This window comes from Sardina pilchardus, chromosome 2 (assembly GCF_963854185.1).
Source record: "Sardina pilchardus chromosome 2, fSarPil1.1, whole genome shotgun sequence".
NCBI classification, from domain to species: domain Eukaryota; kingdom Metazoa; phylum Chordata; class Actinopteri; order Clupeiformes; family Clupeidae; genus Sardina; species Sardina pilchardus.
In genome coordinates this window covers 38224898-38245254 of record NC_084995.1, presented here as the reverse complement: position 1 = coordinate 38245254, position 20357 = coordinate 38224898, and the positions used below count along the sequence as shown (strand labels likewise).

At 45.0% G+C, this 20357-nt stretch overlaps 1 protein-coding gene across 11 annotated transcripts; it reads left to right on the top strand.

The window, feature by feature from the left end:
• The first annotated feature begins 2 nt into the window (after positions 1-2).
• On the top strand, positions 3-13672 carry ss18 (SS18 subunit of BAF chromatin remodeling complex). 11 transcript variants are annotated; one of them, XM_062530263.1, is made up of 12 exons: positions 17-285; positions 5015-5091; positions 5239-5323; positions 5861-5999; positions 7000-7224; positions 7816-7986; positions 8085-8162; positions 8296-8334; positions 8851-8973; positions 10291-10421; positions 11079-11141; positions 11954-13672. In XM_062530263.1, the coding sequence occupies exons 1-11, from the start codon at positions 217-219 to the stop codon at positions 11094-11096; spliced, it is 1155 nt and encodes a 384-aa protein (XP_062386247.1). In that variant the 5' UTR covers positions 17-216; the 3' UTR covers positions 11097-11141; positions 11954-13672. The 11 variants fall into 11 exon arrangements, 10 of the variants coding, with proteins under 10 accessions (XP_062386275.1, XP_062386256.1, XP_062386238.1 ...); XR_009937255.1 differs by having other exon boundaries at positions 15-285; positions 10291-11141; XM_062530254.1 differs by lacking the exon at positions 11079-11141 and having other exon boundaries at positions 15-285.
• The last annotated feature ends 6685 nt before the right edge of the window (positions 13673-20357 follow it).

The window sequence follows — 20357 nt, the reverse complement described above, 5'->3', positions numbered from 1 at the left end:
TCATTTGTGTGTCGAACAGTCTAAAATTTTTGCACATTGTATGACACTGATACATTTAATTGTTTTGGAGAGAATCATTTGTTTTAGTATTGTTTCGACCTCCCCCTCCGTGAGATGCAACGTTACTAAGTAGCATCCTTCCTTGAGCTGTGAGGTTTGAGTTTTACAGATTTGTATTTTATTGTATGTTTTAACCCACATATAGTTAAAATCACAATGTCGGTGGCGTTTGCACCTCACAGACCGCGCGGAAAGGGTGATATAACACCCGCGGGCATTCAAAAGGTAATTAATTTTCATTGCGTATGTGAATAGAACGGTGGAGAAACATAGTGGCAGCTGCTGCTAGCTCCAGGGTAACCTAACCTATGTATCTTCTAGGGTTCGAACTCAAATTGTTAGGAGGGAAATAGCTTGAATACAGTGTAGCAGTCCCGGCGCGCGGTCATTACAAACTCAGCCGCCGCTTCAAAAGAAAATGTAGGCTGATTGATGCATCATTGGCTGTAATGTTACTGTTTCGTTCAACAACCTTATTTAGCGAGCTAGCCACAACGGAGGCCTAGTTTTTCCAAAGCCAGATTGATGCAAGCGCTTTGTTAGCTGTGAATGCACGTATCATGGGTTCATAGTGGAGGATCGTTTTTGTTCATCGTGAAATCACACACGTGTTAAATGGCCTATAATTGATTGCATTCAAATAATTTAGAGTTAAACAGTGAAATAACGCGGTTCTGTTTGCTTCATATAGGCCTATTGTCCAAGCTACGCTTGAACAGATCCTTGCCAGATCAGGGCCTCCTCCGCTCCAGACTAGCCTAACTGTTTGGGAACCCACCATGAAGAATAAATAAACCTAAATCAGCGCGATGATAAAATGAACATGTTTGGTCACTCGCTCTTTCATCCGACTTAGCCTACAGTGTATGCATAGAATAACTCTTTGAACTTTACTTCAACATTTATATTTGTGTATGTGTGACTTTTGCTCAGTGCGGTTATTTGCAATCCTCCACTACCCCCACTGCTGCGTCCCTTTTATTACAGTGCATGAAAATGCACTGTACTGTTCTTCCTAGTCTTCTTATTATTATTACAGTGCATGAAAATGCACTGTACTGTTCTTCCTAGGCTTTTTCTTATTATTCTTCTTCTAACGCAGCCAATTCAGCTTCAACCGCTTAACGTAGAAACACCATTCAAATTTTGTCACGTAGGTCTTACTTACGCGATGTGGGCTTTGTATTTTTCAACTTTGTAACTTTTATACATTTTAAACTATTAGTTAAAAACTATTACAATTTCCCCCATAGACTTAACATTGCTCATTATGACATCACGGCAGCAATTAGAATCTTACTCCAGCTGGTCAGCCACCTGGGCACCAACTGTCAGTTTCTCTCAGGCTAGAGCATACAATCTCATACAAGTGCATACAATCTCTCTGAAGACTACATGTTCTGTTCTCCTGTATCCTCTGCGCACAACAGTATCAAAATAAGTCCTCCTAATTCCATCCAACTTTATATCCATTCATCTTCTTCAAACCATTCACTCATCCACCCATTCTAAACAGTCTGCCTATCAACATCAATTAAACGCTCTACATTCAACTTTTAAACAATCTACTCTGTCTCAGGCTGGCTCTCTAAAGACTAGCCAGTTAAATTGATTACACCTGTATCTGTATCCACTACTCTCAGTAGAGAGCTGTGTCTCTTCATTCTACAAGAATATAAGGCACATTCCATCCAACATTCTATCCATTCATCTTCTTCAGACCATTCACTCATCCACCCATTAAACTGTCTATCAACATCTATTAAACAATCTGTCTATCAACATCCATTAAACTCTCTGTCTATCAACATTAATTAGACTATCTACATTCAACTTTTAAATTATTTACTCTGTCTCAGGCCTTAAGAGTACACTCTGGCTCTCTTAAGACTAGCCAGTTAAATTGATTACACCTGTGTCAACTACTCTCAGAGAGCTGTATCAGTGTCTCTCTTAACAAGAATATAAGGCACATTCCATCCAACCTTCTATCCATTCATCTTCTTCAGACCATTCACTCATCCACCCATTAAACTGTCAATCAATATCTATTAAACAATCTGCCTATCAACATCCATTAAACATTCTGTCTATCAACATTAATTAGACTATATACAACTTTTAAAGTATTTACTGTGGGTCCCTCTCAAGCAGCGTTTATATGTCCTCCCTCGCTCCTCGATCCTCAATGATCTACATAAAGAAAGATAGAAGGGCTAGACTATCCCATTGTTGCCGCTCCATCAATCTTTATGTAGATCAGTGAGGAGCGAGAGAGGACGCGTAAACGCTATATATGAGAGGCACCTTCTGTCTCAGGCTTTAAGCATACAATCTCATTAAGACTACAGATCCTGTTTCACTACTTCCTTTGTCCACAACTGTTTCAAAATAAAGGTCCTCACTGCAATAATACACTATTAAATCATTTAACCACTGAAACTACTCAACTATTGAACTGTTCAACCATTCCAACTGTCAGTTATCATCCACTATGCCTCCAGTCAACTACATGAAACCTCCATGTACCTAGCAACCAACATAGCAACCATTAAAATTAAGTGTTTATGACCGTTTCCATAGCAACCAACATGATTATACTGCAGTAACTTCTTGTTTCTTGATAGTGGCCACCATGGATACCCTAGCAACAAATGTTTCAAAATAAAAGTCCTCACTAGCAAGTTAGCTAGTTAGCATGGTTAGCATTGTTAGCATAGTTAGCATTTTAGCATAACTGCTAGAAATGATTAGCTAAGTTAGCTAATCAACCTGGTTAGCATTGTTAGCATAGTTAGCATTGTTAGCATAGTTAGCATTTTTAGCATTACTGCAAGAAATCATCGGTTAAGTTAGCTAATCAACCTGGTTAGCATTGTTAGTAAAGTTATCATTGCTAGCATTATTAACATTTTTAGCGTAACTGCTAGAAATCATTACCTAAGTTAGCTAATCAACATTTTTACATGAATAGAAATCACTAGTTAAGTTAGAGCTGGAATATTTCATCTTTAAACTGTCTACCTTCACACTATCAACTCTCTGTAAACTATGCAACCACCATGTTTACCCTAGCTACACCTTAGCAACCATATCTACATTATCCATCTATTTTTGCATTTTCATGCACTGGTAATTCCTTGGAATTGCATTTCTAGTTTTCTTTATTATTATTCCGCTGACAGCTTTTTCTAACCGCAATTTCTCTTCAACCGTTTAACTTAGAAACTTCATTCAAACTTTGTAACGTAGGTATTCTAATGGATCGGGTTGCTATGATTTTTCAACTTTGTAACTTTTATACTTTTTGAACTATAAATTAAAAACTATTAAAAATTTCCCCATAGACTTAACATTGGCCTCTATGACATCACAATCAGGTCGTTGAGCAATTACAATCTTATGCCAGGTGGCCAGCCCCACCTGCAGCAGCCCTCTCTCTCTCAGGCTTTAAGCATACAATCTCTCTGTGAAGACTACATATCCTGTTAACTGTTTCCTCTGTCCACAACTGTTTCAAAATAAAAGTCCTCACTGCAATAATACACTATTAAATCATTAAACCACTGAAACTACTCAACTATTTAACTGTTCAACCATTCCAACTGTCAGTTATCATCAACTATGCCTCCAGTCAACTAAATGAAACCTCCATGTACCTAGCAACCAACATAGCAACCATTTAAATTAAGCGTTTTTGACAGTTTCCATAGCAACCAACATGATAATACTACAGTAACTTCTTTATTCCTGATAGTGGGCACCATGGATACCCTAGCAACTACTGTTTCAAAATAAAAGTCCTCACTAGCAAGTTAGCATTGTTAGCATGGTTAGCATAGTTAGCATTGTTAACATAGTTAGCATTTTTAGCATAACTGCTAAAAATGATTAGCTAAGTTAGCTAATCAACCTGGTTAGCATTGTTAGCATTGTTAGCATTTTTAGCACAACTGCTAAAATGATTAGCTAAGTTAGCTAATCAACGTGGTTAGCATTGTTAACATAGTTAGCAATGTTAGCATAGTTAGCTGATGATTTCTAGCAGTAATGCTAAAAATGCTAAGTTAACTTATCAACCTGGTTAGCATTGTTAACATAGTTAACATTTTAGAATACCTGTTAGAAATTATTAGTTAAGTTAGAACAGGAATGTTTAAGCTTTAAAATGTCTACCTTAACACTATCAACTCTCTTTAAACTATGCAACCACCATGTTTACCCTAGCTACACCTTAGTAGCCATATCTAAATTTTTTTGCATTTCCATGCACTGGTAATTCCTTGGAATTGCATTTCTAGTTATTATTTATTTCATCATTTTAATAGTCCCAATAAAGTAACATTATTTACTAAAGTGTTGTGCGCCCACACTGGCCTTTACCTGCTTAAGGGTGGCAATGTATCTTGTGATGTACTCCACTGTGACGGGGTCTTCCACAGTCAGTCTGTGACTCTGGCACTCCACTCGAGCCCTGTTTATGACAATGCGTGCGTCTGCAGTCAAACCTGGAAACAGGTTATTGTGGTGGGTGGGTGATTAATGTATGTGAGCAGTGATATTTCCAACTGAACTTTTATCAGTGATTATAAAGGAAAGTGCATCAATTCTCATCTCACCTGCAAAGGCCATGCAGACATGTTCGTCCAGCACGCAGATTTTGCGGACTGTCCTCTCCTCTTGCAGTTTTGCCACAGATTTTTTTTCAACACCCAGAACAACAATGTCTTTACCCCTTACCCCAACAATGTCTTTAACCCACCATGAAGAATAAATAAACCTAAATCAGCGCGATGATAAAATGAACATGTTTGGTCACTCGCTCTTTCATCCGACTTAGTTTAGGTTTATAAATGATGCGGTTATCACGTCCTGTGTTCATTCATTCTCTATGATTTTCATCTCAATCTTTCTCAAAAGCACAGTTGAAATATTTTCCATATCATTCTTTCAGTTACTGGATGAAAACAACCAACTGATACAGTGCATAATGGATTTCCAGAGCAAAGGAAAGACGGCTGAATGTTCACAGTAAGTTGTCTATAAATGCTTATGCCAAGGTATCTCGTGGTGGCTTAATTTTTCAAATGGCATGTGAGGTGAAAAACTGTATTCATGTCCAGTGTTCCACAGACCTTCAGTAGGCTACATTTAATTTTGTCTCATGTTTTGTAATAGGTACCAACAGATGCTCCACAGAAACCTTGTATACCTGGCTACGATAGCAGACTCCAATCAGAACATGCAATCTCTTCTTCCTGCTGTGAGTATTACTGGTTATTGACATCCATCTAATTGGTCCAGTTATTATGTAAGCGGTCTTTGTTGGAACATGCTAATATTTTCCCAAATTAGTTTTAGTGTAGGCCCATACCAGTAGGGTGAACTAAAGGTGAGCTGAGAAGAACCAGCCTACGTAATGACAATCAGAAGTAAATGTTTTCAGTTGAATAGCCCACGAGTGAGTGTGTGCTCCTTGCAGTCTTTAGCATTAAAACTCTGGCATTACTCCATTTCATGACCGTCAGCAAACTTCAAGAAACGCTTGGAAACTTTTACCTAGCTTGACTGCCTGACAATGGCTTGCACAACACTGTGCACATTTGTACATGCTTTTTAGGTATTCCCTTTGGTAAATAGCCTGTTAAGAGATTTAGTTTGATGACCCTGTTCAGACGGAACATTTCATGTGTGGTGATGATGATGATGATGATGAATCCATGTCACAGGTGGAGCAGAGTAATTACTATAGCCAGCTCCTTATTTGCATTCTATCAAGCATCACTCTGTTCCTTTGAAGCCCCCAACCCAGAACATGCCTATGCCGGGTGGCATGAACCAGAGCGGCCCCCCTCCCCAGGCCCCCCACGGACACAACATGCCCTCCGAGGGCCCACCTGCCGCACACATGCAGAGCCAGATGAATGGACAGATGCCTGGTAAGAGAGGCATGGGCATGCCTGTGCTGCATAGTCACTCAAAGCTTTGCAGAGGAAGCTGCGCAAATGATTTTCGGTTGAAGTTGAGCTATGTTGTTTTTATTGTTTCTGAACACGTTTACTTGAATGCACTTACTAACATAAACAAGTGAAAAGCACAAGCTGTGAATGAACTTTGTACCTACTGTTTACCGCTCACTACCCCAGCTGTGTGTGTGTGTGTGTGTGTGTGTGTGTGTTGTTCGTTCACCTACTACAGTTGGGTCAAATGCAGGAAGAATTTCCTCTATTTAAAACACAGTCTGAACATCTTTAACATTTGTTTGTAACATTCTGTACGGCTATCATAGTTTGTTGTTAGTGTTATAGAGACAGTTAGTTACCCTACACTCCACACTATTTGGAGCATGTTTTATAGGTTGCTAGTACTGGTGTCACCTTTTTTTTTCATCAAATCTTGCCTCATAAATGTATTTTCTTTGTCTCACAAGAAATAAATCAGGTGTTATTGAGATCTGACCTGATTCTCTTAAACCACCCTTAGAAGATATAAGAAGAGATGAGAATGAATTGAGAAGAAAAAGCGTATTTTGAGATCATAAGTTGGACAAGTGGAAGGAAGGAGGCTGCAAAAATAGTTCAGTTGACAGATTTGGACAACAATTCAGTTTTGGTTTTGCTAAAAGTTTTGGATATTTTTGCTCAACAGACAATCAGTTATACCCATCCCCTTCTGTGCCCCTGAAGCACTGTGTTGATTGGTTGGTATTGTTATGGCTAGGCCCAAGCCACTATGCTTGTTTCCCCATTTACAGAGCCACAACTTGACTTGACTTTGCTACAGCACAGCCACTAAATGGACAGCTAGAGTACTGGGATCAGCTATTAACTGAGCTTGATGAAACCTGTATTGCATTATATCCACAGCCTGCTCTTGCAAAGTGCCTTAACAGCCACCATATCTTAAGTTAACAAGCTCCATCTTCTCTCTCCTCTCCAGGCCCTAACCACATGCCCATGCAGGGCCCTGGGCCCAACCAGCCCCCCAACATGCCCAGCGGTGCCATGAACATGCCCCCCAGCAGCCACGGCTCCATGGGCGGCTACAACCACGCCGTGCCCTCCTCACAGGGCATGCCCACTCAAGGCCAGATGAACATGAGCCAAGGCCAGCCAATGGGAAGCTACGGCCCTCGACCCAGCATGAACATGCAGCCCAGTCAAGGTACCAATTAGCCTGACGAGCCAGACCCACATCAAGATGTAGGGTCTGGACACTCACCGTAGACAGGGCTCAATCGGAGGGGTGGGATAAACGGTTGTCTTTCAAATTCCCTCCCCGCAATAGGATAACGCTAAACGAATCATCTTCTTGTTTTCAAGTAGCAGGATGCGTAACCTTCCCTCTCCACGCAATAGGATAACGCTAAACGGATCATCTTCTTGTTTTCAAATAACAGGATGCGTTACCGTCGCAACTTCTGGTCGCATGTCAGTCACCATTATGTTAAGCCCACCCACTGACTCTATACACGCTGTGTTTGGCCCGCTTTTTATTTTCCATTTTTCAGCTCCTTGCTCTACGGAGCGTTGCTAGACTGCCCCGCCAGCCAAATTACATTTGCTGCCGCTAGGGGCGTCTAGATTTCTAGGCTAGGTACCAATGCCTTGTTTGCTAATCATCATCTCTGAATGATCAGTCTGAAGTTCTGAACTATGAGCACTTTATAGTAGTGCGTACGTAGGTACGTAGTGCGTTTGATCCAGTTTCGTATTCTTTTAACTTTTTCTTGCCATTTGACACACAACTTCTCAGGTCCTATGATGCACCAGCAGCCACCCTCCCAGCAGTACAACATGCCCCCTGGTGGCGCCGGGCAGCACTACCAGGGCCAGCAGAATCCCATGGGCATGATGGGCCAGGTGAACCAGGGCAACCACGTCATGAGCCAGAGACCCATGCCCCCCTACAGGCCACCACAGCAAGGTAAGCCCCCACGCCGATCCGGACGTTTCGCAGACGACTGACCGTCGAAGGCCACCGATGGCCTCTATGAACTCCGGCCTTTGTGTGTCCTCACCTAGGTCCTCCTCAGCAGTACCCAGGCCAGGAGGAGTACTATGGAGAACAGTACAGTCACGGTGGGCAGGGAGCTCCTGAAGGTAGTTTCTTGCAGTTACATGCATTTTGTTAAGGTGAACTAGTCACTTTATAGAGATGCTCGCCGTCACTCTATTTTCCATGTCTACGTCATGACAAAGAATAAACCAAAAAACTTTGTGTGTCTGGCGTTAGGTGGAGCAAAGAACTTACAGAAGCTTGTTACAAACCCTGGTAAACAGAACTGGTTTCTGAGACTTTTCAAACTCCTTCTTTATGGCTCTATCCTATGGCATCTACTTGTAGATGTAATTAGTGTTGAGGTTGTATTAAGAGTTTGAAGCATGTTAGTGTGATGGTTAATGGCTGTTGCAAAGTAATGATGTGTTGAGTGTTCGTGTAGTACTTTTTTGGGGAAATATAATCCTGTTCTGAGAGGCATTTTGTTGAGTGATGAAGTTGATATAATGGAATACTGTTTTATAAATCATGTTATAAAAAGCTTCATGTAGGATTGATCGAATGTAAATGTGTGAAGGGATGTTATAGAGATTGATTATCAAAGGAAGGTATGAGCTTATTTTCTTTTATTAACATTGTTTAAACTGTGGGAAATGTGTGTCAGAATTACCCTGATATGGATGACCATTGTATGGCCACCCATGCTGCCTAGATGCATGTTTGCAGTCCACAGAGATGAGGTCTCCCTCAGCAGGCCTGGCCTGAGCTGTCCTCTGTTGCCCCCTGCAGGAAGTGCACAGTATGCCCAGCAGCAGGAGGCCTACCAGCAGGGCCCCCCCCAACAGCAGGGCTACCCGCCCCAGCAGCAGTATCCTGGACAGCAGGGCTACCCCGGTCAGCAGCAAGGCTACGGTGAGTTAGCCACCCCAGGAAGCCGCAGCTTGTCTCCGTCTGTGCCGTGCACAGGCACATCCGTACCCCCTCAGACTCTTCTTCCTCTTCCTCCTCTTCTTCTCTCTCTCTCTCTCTCTCTGCATGAACATAAAAATGTCACATCTTCCAGCTTAATGTATTAAACTTCTTCGCCCGGAGTGAGCGAGGAGAACTAAATTGCCCATGTCGTGTAGCGCGGAGGAGGCGCAGGGAAGACCTTGGTTGAAGCCTTAAACATGACGCACTGACAGCTAGCCGCTTGCCAGGCGCTAGCAGGCTAAAGTGGGGGAGGAAAGGTGGTTGGGTTAGAGCCCCAGGCAATGTGAGTGGGAGTGGAACTCATAGTCTTCATTTCTCCCTGCTTTTTTTTTTTTTTTCTCTTTTTCTGTCTCTCTCCTCCTCTCCTCTAATCCCGTCAGCTCCTCTCTTTCTTTCTCTCTTACTTCCTCACTCGCTTCCTCTCGCGCTGAGCCAGAGGCCTTTCTCATGTTAATAACGAGCTTGCAAAAGAATCGCACATGCACGCGCGCGCATACACACACACACACACACACACACACACACAGTGCTACCGGCACCATCTGGAACACGCTCTCCTGAGCCCCCACAAGGTTAAGATCCTCCACCGCGCCTAACGATCCTGCGTGGGCTCGTTTGACTGAGAAGAATCAAACTTTTTTTTTCCCCTCTCTCTCTCTCCCTCTCTCACCCTCTCTCTCTATCTCTCTTTCTTTTTCCCTGTTCTCTTTTTTTGTGAGCCAGAGCACACACACGCGGCCTGGTGCTTGGGAGTTTTAATGAGGCTGGGCGTTTTTAATGAAGGTTCACCAACTCCTTGATGTGTCTCCACATTAGTGGGGCAGTGCGCTAGCTCCAGACAGATGCCCTCATTACTCCCAGCCGGAGATGGGAACCAAACCGTCCACCCCTTTCCTCTGCCCTGTGCCCGTGTGTGTGTGTGTGTGTGTGTTGGGGGGGATCTATGCGATGCTAGAAGGATCTACAGTCGATTCCCAGAAGCTTCCATTAGGGAAGGCACAGGGAAGAGAATGCGACGCGACCCCCCACAATATATAATTAAAAGAGCAGATGCAATGGGTGTTTATCTCTTGCCCAAACACCCACAGATCACCGGCTTGATGCTGCTTCACCGGAGAGAGCCCCTATTAGTGTGCAGAGCCTGTTCTTGATGAAGATGTTTGGGAAGAGCCTTCACCCTGACATGTCCCCCCCCCCCCTCATTACTGTTTGTCAAGGCCGCTGACTGTTTGTGTTGTTTCATTCGACGTGCCTTAGGTCCATCTCAAGGAGGCCCTGGGCAGTATCCTAACTACCCTCAGGGTCAAGGCCAGCAGTACGCAGCCTACAGGGCCCCACAACCAGGACCTCCACAAGCTCAGCAACAGCGTCCCTATGGCTATGAACAGGTAGGTGCACACCAAGGGGTAGGTGCTAAAGCAACAAGTCACTCTTGATGTCTCTCTTTCCCCCCAGACTTAATGTAGAGAGACATTTGGTGCCCTCTCATTCTCTAGGTAGTGTGCAGGGAACAGTCCATGAGACCAAGAATTTGGGTAGCTGTAAATATGTGATCTCTACTGTGATCTGTGGGTAATTAAGTCACGTTTAACATGAAGTCAGACCAGGAAATTGTTTATTTAGGTGGCACAAGTAATTGCATGCTAGGGGCTGAGAGAAATCTATTGTGATTTTCTGTGCCCTTAAATGTGTGTGTGTGTGTGTGTGTTTGTAAATCCATACAGTGCAAGTGGGACTCTTATTGTGGGAGTAATCTAGCTGAGGTTTGCAAAGATGGCTAAAAGGGGCTTCCTCTCAGTGGTTGGTCCTAAAGCATCCTAGGCAATGCAGCTTGCATGATGTTGACCTCGTCCTTAATAAAGAGCGCCCATGTGGCACGAGGCGAGAGCCAAGGGAGGCCACGGTCCACTGTGACTGGGAAGCCTCTCTTGTCTCCCCTGGGCAGTGTCCAGCACCAGAGCTGAGTGTTGCCCTGTATTTGATATGTGTGGTCCTGAGCGGGGGCCACAGCCACCCTTTTGATATCTCTATCTTTGAATATTCAGGGACACATGAGGAAATAAAGGACCGGGTATTTCAACCCCTGACTAGATCTGTAAGAAGCAAAGGTAATGGTTGCTGTGGAGACGTCGACATCAAATCTAGACGTTTTGACTACTAGCCTTGATTTTTTTTTTGTTTGTTTTGTTTTGTTTTTTATTTTGTTTCCTTTTGTTGTTTTGTTTGATTTATTTTTTATTTATCTCCACTTCCCTCTTCTCCTATTATGTCTACTTTCTGTCTTTATTTTACATTGTTTTGTAATCAGGGGTCGAAATAATCCTCAAGGTCCTTGTAAGCAATTCTGGGCAAAAACAGCTAGGCTGCTGTTTTGAATTGAAGGCTCTGTGGGGGGGAAACATAAAACAGTTAAGCTTCCAGCATATTTCTTGTCCAAATGATCTACAAAATAATAAATGTCGAAACGGCAAAATAAAGTGTCTACCGGGAAAGGTTGATCAACTGTGTGAATCAGTTGAACTCAAAAAAAGGGTTATTTGTCTTGCAACTTGTAAACATCCAATTACGGATGCAACTTTGAAAGATGAAAAGCCATTTTCGACCCCTGTTTAGAAATGTCCATGTAAAATATTTCAGGTCTTAAGTTGAAAATGGCATTCCGAGTTCTCTGCATTATAGTTTAACCTTACAAGTGCTGCTCCTTCTGCACTCATGACGTCCTCTTTTTTCTGCATTTAATTTCCTCATAACTGAAGCCATGCTGCCATCTCCTGGTCAAACAATGCCAACACACCTGTTAAGAATATACAATAGCTCTGGTAGCAGTAACTGCCTGCATTCTCACAAGGATGAACTGCGTCAGACACCCAAGTGTTGTCCAGACCTCTGATTATGTCCACCTTTGCTCTTTTCCTTCCAGGGTCAGTATGGAAACTACCAGCAGTGAAAACACACAAAAGGCATTGCACTTCCACGAGCGCTCACTCATAGTGCTCCCCTCTCTGGACCTGTAGAAGGGCTATTGCTCTCTGAGACCCACCCACCAACACACACACACACACACACACACACACACACACACACAATTTGGTTATGAAAACATATCTGCCCTAGATTACACACTCTGTGTGTCTCCGTATCTCTGCCTCTCTTACACGCACGCACACACACGCACACACACACACAGAAAGATACTTTTCTTTGTAATGTGAAGACTGAGCGATTTGTAAAGTTTTTTTTTCTTTCCTTTTTTCTTGCTTGTTTAAACAGCTGATTTTTTTTATTATGAATATAATGATTTTTGACATTACCACTTTTTCTTGTGAGCATTTTGGGCCATCTGAAAGCAGCGATGCCTTAAGTGCTTCAGAGCTGCCTTCTCACCCTATTGTACGTTTCTGATCTTTGTTTCGGTTCCAGATCAGGCTACATGCTCACAACACTAATCATGCCCCTGTCAGTTCCAAGGTGGTGATGTGCACAGCCCTTAAGGCTTGGCTATGAGTGGACTCCTGTATAGTAAGCAATAATGTGACCGCGAGAAGGAGGCTCTCGAGCTGTGACCTTGTACCAGGGAATAGGAATTTGTGACCAGGTGAAAACAACAAGTCATTATGTGTACAAATGTATTTACGCTTCTTAGATAGAGCTGAATTTGTTGAGCGGATTTGGGAACTAGTTCTGAGCTGGCCTGCCTCCAGAACGAACATACACACACACACACACACACACACACACACACACACACTCGCACTCTCCACAGTCACTTTTTGTGTTAGGATTTGTTTCAAATGCATTGAGGGGTCTCATCTCACGCTGCTTCTGTTTGCTTACCAGTCTATATTGTGTTTCATTATCTCAGATGCCACTGCATTATTTTTCAGTTGTTCACTAGGGACTCTTCCACTTTAAACTGAAATGAGTGAACTGTACATAGTCATTTTTTTTTTCTTGGAATAAACAGCTGGCGTGAACACATTCAAATGTAATAAGTGAGGAGCAAAGTTATTAAAGCATTTTTTGGGCCAATGTTGCAAATGACTAGGAGGTATAGCATTTTTTTTTTTTTTTTTTTTTGAAAATTGTTAACAAAGTAAACACTCCATGATTGTAACACACACACTATCAAATTCTTTTTTTCAGAGAGTTGGTAAAGAGTAGCCAGTGTCCACTTTTACTCTCTGAATGCACCAAGACATTGTGGACTTTGAGTTAAAAACTAGAGTGTGAAACTAATTCATATGAAACATCATGTCTCTGTGACAGTGGTTGATGTCCTTTGGGTTTTTAGATTTATGTCCTTTATATACAGCGTGGCTTTGACAAAAAAGAGAAAAAAACACAGTATTTGCTCAAATGAACAGTTTTATATGTAAAGGAGTCCCGTTGTGCGATCTCCGGATTTACGTTAGACGTTGATGTCCTAATGATTTACAGTAATTTGCAGTGAGACTCTTGTGTAGTCCGCAGACAGGAGCTCTAGAAACATGTTGCTCTCTGTTATTGTAAAGGCCTTGATTTGTTGTCTGCTTCCTCTCTGAGGGGGTCATCGCTGTCTGTGGTTTCACCACCCTGTAAAGCTCTATGTCTCTGTAACTGAACAAAATGTCAGAATAAATTATTGTGACTTTTTTCATAATTTGTTGTGGTCTGAATTGTTTTTGCGTCTCTCATAACAGCAGATGATAGCATTTTCTCATTTTTGACAGTGAGTTTTATTTTCTTTGGTTATCTCTCATAGAACAACCATTTGTGTTACTTTTAACAAAAATCCAAACACAAGCTGATGTCTGTTAAGACGTAGCGGCATATGATATTGAACCGCTTTCCTCTCCGTAAATAAGCGCATAAATGGAAGGTCACCCACTGTCCTAAAAAGCTAAGTGCTACATACAGCTTGGGTCTCCAGGGCTCACTCCAGTATTGTTACGGAACAAATAATCCCATAAATTATTTCACTGAGACGCAAAACTAGCATTAACATCACAATGAGTCGCATTCATCCGCGTAACCTTTCGCCGCCCAAAGCCTCGGCCTCATTCACGCACCCGTCAGTCAAGCGCTCGCGGCCCGGGTCCGCTGAGTGACGCACGGCAGCGGGAGAAATAAGCCTCCGTCAAAGGTGCCATTTTTTTTTATTTATTTTTTTATACACATCAGGGGTGGAGCGGCGGCGTGCACGCCTGCGCGAGAGCGAGCGGATGGACGTAGCTGTGCGCGTTTGCGTTTGCCAAAACGGAGCCCATCGAGAGACCTGCCTTTCCTTTAATGTTTCCAGCTGCACCCAGAGAGAGCCGGGGCGTGTTCGCACCCCGCTCCCCTCTCCGGAGGAAAAGAGGGACTACCTGTCACATCAGGGGGGGTGGGGGTACAGATGGCGCGCCAGATGTGTGGCCGAGTCATGTGACGAGTGGCCTGCTATTGGGGGCGGGGGGTGATGGGGGGGGGGTGGGCTGGGAGGGAGGGGTGTCCCTGTGAGTGTGGAGGTGTGATAAACAGACCAGCACACACATACACATATACCACCACGTATGTGTCCACAAAATCAGTGCGATTTTTAATGGAAATGTGTGCTGTATATGAGTGTAAGATGGCTTGTATGTGTACGTGTGTGTGTGTGTTTGTGTGTGTCTGGTTTTGTGTGTGTGTGTGTGTGACAGCCGTTCTCGGCGTCTCGTGGCATCTCCCCGCCGCCGCACCACCCTGCTGCTCCACAGCTGGCCACCCCACCCTTCCCAGCTGCCACTGGGGCTCCCCCCGGCCTCGCCGCTTGGCGGAGGCTGGCTGTCGGGCTCTCCCCCGCCAATCCAGCTTGGCAGCGGCTGCACTCAGCTGCGCACCCGCAGACGGGCTAGGGGTCGGACAAAGTCACTCCTCCTGCGACAGTGGCGAGGACAGTGGGGAGCGCGGAGAGACGAGGAAATAAGCCCTGCCTATTTCTGTTTCTTCCTTCATCTGCTCTCTTTCCCTCTGATTCTCTCTCTCTCTCTCTCTCTCCCTCTCTTTCTCTCATCTGATGCAAAAAAAAAATAAGCATGTCTGGCGGGCAAAAAAGAGCTCCTGTGTCAGTGTACTGATCTTGAGATTTTTCGGAATGGGTCTTTGGTATGATTTGATAGGATTTGTGAAGAAATAACAGTGTAACTAAAAGCCCTCCCACCATCGGAAGCCTTTCCAGAGGATGCACTGATGAATCATTTGTTTAGCGTACTTCAAATGACTTCACAGTGACGTGGTGAAGAAGGGGGCCTGTGATAGTGCTGTGGTAGTGCAGGCGTTTGGCTAATTTGAAATGCTTATTCAGGGCAGTGCTATCCATAAGGGTCATGTCATTGTCACGTTGTCTACTCTTGGCATTGTGGGTACGGCGCAGTGACAGTCTCATTTCAGGCCGTGATTATCTCGTTCAATATTTTGACAATTATAATTCAGGGCGCCTTTCAGAGCAAGACTCTATCCACAGTGGGGAAAATGACATTGTGATCATAGCTGGGAGGCAAGATATGGTCGCTCAACTCTCTCTCTCTCTCCCTCTCCCTCCCTCCCTCCCTCTTGCTCTCGCTCTCTCTCTCTCTTTCTCTCTCTCTCTCTCTCTCTCTCTCTCTCTCTCTCTCTCTCTCTCTCTCTCTCTCTCTCTCTCTCTCTCCATTCTTCCCTCCCTCCCCCCCCACCCCTCTCTCCCTGTGACAGAAAGTCTACGGGGAGGAATAAGAGGTGGTTATGGGGGGAAATGCAGCAGCCTCCACAGTTTAATTGGAGATGTGTCACACTAAATAAATGGTGCAAAAACAAGCAGCGAGTGGAGGCTTGAGGGACGGGCCCAGGGGAGGCGGCGCTGCTTTATTGGGGCTGGTGCTGCAGTGCTCCGGGGCCTTGCAGGGGTGGTGCTCAGTGTGAAGGTACCCTCTACCCAGCACAGCCCCCGACCAATCTCCTCACCTCCGCCTCCACCTCCACCTCCACCTCCACCCACACCACCGGACTCACCACCGCACCTCAGCAGCGACGGAGCAGTGGGGAGAGAGGGGAGGGGGAAGGAAATAACAGTGCTGTAACTCGTGGTTTCTTTTTGAGGCGACTTTGCTTTTTTACCCGCGTGTTGGACTTTTTCCGGCCGCCATGTTGCCGTGTACGTCGCTGGACAGATTTGATTTGCTGTGATGTTTGAGCTGAAGCGTCAAGGCCCGAGTGCAAATTATTCTTCATTAGTATGCAATCAGTAGGCAATCACTTTTCATCAGAGGTGCCCTCAACGAAGGTGGAGATGGCAAGGGTTTATTGGAGCACCGTGAGCCATGAAGGAGGAGAAGAATATTATCGATCCCTCTCACTCACTCCAATGAAAGATAACATTTATTCCTTATTTGCCATGGATCCGAGATCTAACAAGCTGAAAAATCCATAAACATGCATAATCTCCCCCTTAACATTGCCTCGCATGTGCCCCGAAACCATCTGTGTCCATTTGTGTTTCTCTGTCAAAATAGCCTTGCTTCACCTATCCTTTACAATCCATATCTAACCCCATCATCCCCCCCAAAGGAAATCTATTTACCTACCTGCCACCTATATCGATATTAAATGTTGGCTACTTTTGTTTTTTGAGCATATAGAGAACACTTGCCCGTAGATGTTTTCATGTAGCCTGCTGTAATCTGAAATTGGATCTAGGGGCGCATTCACACTAGACCACTCGGTCTGGACCCGAGGTCATTTGGACTGATGGTTTGGTGATTTTTGCTAATGTGAGCGTAGTCTACCGAACCTGGGTGCGAACCAGGGTCTGCTAGAAAATGGGGGGGTCCGGGATACGGTTCATTAGAACTCCGGTGCAGTTCGAATGCTATCTGTTCCAAAACCAGGAAATAAACTGCCGTTTTCGCGACAGTGCCAAGCGATATTGGTAAAAAGAAGCTTGTGTTTATGACACAACACAAACAAAAATGCAATGTGAACAGCTGGGTCAGGGTTAGGGGGGAGTAATCACACTCAGGTATGGTCCAGTTAAACAGACCCAGTATGAATGTGCCCTAAAAACCAAATGCAAGGCCCACCCAGAAGCACAGGGCCACCATGCCCTTTTATTCCACTGGCACTCACTGAGAGAACATAAGAACTGAGAACTCCTCTGGCCTCACATGGGGTGCCTCTCAACATGCCTCCTCGATCCTCGATGCTCGAGGGGTGTTCTCACTGATCTATAACTAACACTGGATAGACTATCCCATTGTTTCCTCCCCATCATTCTTTATGTAGATCTGTGAGGAGCGAGGCCCGAGGAGCGAGGGAGGACGTATAAACGCTGCATGAGAGGCACCTATAGACTGCTCACATGTTCAGCTTCCGCCTAGACTGATGCTCCACAGTGAGCATAAGGCATCCAATCAAACACATTCTAGAATATCTCTACTGCACATGCATGCATTATGCTACAGCAGTCCATCAGCAGTGAAATGCTGCTAACTATATCCATGCCCTCGAAACAGGATGCTCTCTGTACAGAAAAATGAAGCGATGAAAAAGTTGCACAGTTGTACTGAATTTGACCTTGTGTTTATTAACACTAATGCTAATACTATATACAGTACTGGTGGTGTGAGCCATGGTGTTGATATCTGGGTGGAAAATCTGACCAATCAAGTGTTCTTTGTAGAAAAGTTTTGAGTTCTTGTTTTGCTTTCCCTCTATCTCGGTGAAGTATTTAGAAGTGCTTCTGAGCCAAAAAAAAATGAGTAAATTGATATCTCGGCCCCCACTGATTGTCTAATTGCTGTAATATGCTTTCTCTTCATGTAATCTGTAAACATTCCTGTTTTTGATGTTTTTGGCACCTGCTGCCTGCTGAGACCTGCACTCCAGCTGTGGACCCCCAAAGCTGCCCAGGGGGACTCAAATGGATCGTTCCCCAGAAGGCGCACGCAATCCAGCGTGGGCCCAATCGATGCGGGCCCTAGCCTCACTGGGACACTGGCTGTATTAAAAGCCCCCCACCTGCTGGCTCTTGCCACGCCGGCGTTTTAGGGAAATAATGCCATCGATCCGCCATGGCTTCCGGCCGCGCATTAACTTGGGCCACAAATGAGAAAAAGTCTCCTCCAGACGGATCTGCCAGTCAGGTCCCCCCCCCCCCCCCCCCGCCCCTTGAAACTGCCCCACAAAAAACACACACACACACCTACCCCCAGACCTGGTCCAGGAGTGGCCGGGCTGAGGAAGGGATAGGCAAGCTAGTGCCCCGACGATGAGATGGACCCGGCGTGAGGCGCCCTGCTTGAGAAGCGCGAGGGCTCTGGATGCTACCTCCTTCCATTAAGGAGCCTGCAGAGGGATCGGGTCGATGCTGTCAGGTGGGGTCTGGGGGGCTTGCCTATCCTTGGCACAGTGTGGCTTCGGTCCCGGGATGGGGGGGGGTGATGCCGGGCCTGGTTATAGCAGTCCGCTGTCAATGAAGGGCAGGAGGGGGGTGCAGGGGGAGAGAGGGGAACAACATCTCCACAGCTGGGCCCCACTGCCTCCTTCTGCGTCCTGTACTGGTAATTCCTCTTCCTTACAGACCCATGCGGTGCGCCATTTCCAAATTTGCCAAACTGCCATGTTTCGTGTCACATCAAAAGTGTGGAGGACTGATGATGAAATAACAAAAGCCACAACAGGCACACAACAGACCAATTGTTTCTGTTTTTCGCTGAGACAGACAAAGGGGATTCTTGGGTCTGCTATCAGGTACTGTGCTTTGCTACCTCTCATTTGCAGCACACACATTCAACGTAAAGTGGGAATGGAGATATGAAGTTATATCTATTATGCGCTCAAAATCTATGCACACCACAGGGTATGCAGGTGGGTAAAATAAACAAGTTCTTATATTTGTCTTAAAGATCAGATTTTATATGAACCTGCAGTGTCGTAAGCCACATCAGCATCGAATGGCAGAGAAAAAGAGATGAGAGGATTACGGTCTGATGCATTATGTAAAACAAATTATGAACCGTCACAGAGTTTGCAAGGGAGAAATCAACAAGGGAGCGACTAATGTCAATAATGGCCAGTGGATTCTTTTTTTTTTTCTGCAGTCAGTATGCACTGCTCCAGGGGTGGCATGAAAACTTCATAAAGGCCTTCAAGCTATATGTGTGACTTTTGAAAATCTGACAGAAACTCTGCAACTAACTACAGTGTGCATGAGACAATGTATAAAGTGGGGATGGCCAGAAAGACTAATTTAACTAAGGGCCCTAATTTAAATGTCAGGCTCCATGAGCAAAGTGTTTTGTGCATGAAGGATGTCATGTGGGAGGATTGAGTTGATCAATCGAAATTTCAAGTTAGGATCCTTATGGTTTTGCTCAGCGTATTGACTTAGCAAAATTAGTTTGCCTTGTTACTAAATTAGATTTACAACTTGCCACTTTGCCCCACCATTTAAATGAGGCCCCCAAGTGCCCTAACTTAATGAAGAGCTTTGTTTCCAAAACAGTGACTCACACTACTCACCCAGGGCACTGGACTGACCATAACAGCGATCTAGGTGCAGTGTAACTGGTTTACCATGAGTTGTGGTCTGCAGTCAACATGTGATGGAAAAAAGTGTTCACTCTCTTGCAGACGCCGCTAATCTTTACCAATTATAAGGATGCTGTCACTGTAATGGTGATAAAAATGATGCAACTTTGTACAAATTGAAATATGGAAACTGGTGAAATGTGAAACTTCCTAACAAAACTGACATGTAATGAGCAGACTTCCAAATCAAATTATCCGTCTTAAGCCAAAGATGGTCCACACACACACACACACACACACACACACACACACACACACACACACACACACACACACGTCCTATCAGTGCGATGGCTGAAGCGCCTGTTCTGGCGGTGGAGGTGTCTCTGCGGCGCCGTGGCGACGGTGGGAAGAGGCGGGCTGCTCTCTGTCCCAGTTCTCCATGTCCTTGAGAGTTGTGCCTTCGGGCCGGCCTGGGCTGGTGATGGGGGTCCTGCGGTGCGCAATGTGTGCTGCGCGCTGGAGCCCCCACTGTTCCCCCCCACCTGCCCCTGCACGGCTCTGGAGGAACGCCAAGCTCCGAGGGGCTGTCCGCCACCACGCAGGGCTCAGGGGTGGGGGGCGGCGAAGTGGGGGCTGGGGGGGTGGGGGGTGGAGGAGGGGTGGAGGCGTGCCACAGCACTGCTGCTGCGCCACAGCTAATCTACTGAACTGCAGCATTCCCCAAAAAAAACAGAGCCACATCTTGCCTAATGCCACATGCATTTACACGCTGACATTTTTTTGTCACCATCTATCAGTGAACCCTTGCTTACCACCAA

Coding starts and splice junctions, on each gene's coding strand:
- ss18 (XM_062530244.1), top strand. CDS start 217: ATGTCGGTGGCGTTTGCACCTCACAGACCGCGCGGAAAGGGTGATATA. Junction 5,092..5,238: donor AAGACGGCTGAATGTTCACA/GTAAGTTGTCTA, acceptor GTTTTGTAATAG/GTACCAACAGATGCTCCACA. Junction 6,000..6,999: donor GATGAATGGACAGATGCCTG/GTAAGAGAGGCA, acceptor TCTCCTCTCCAG/GCCCTAACCACATGCCCATG.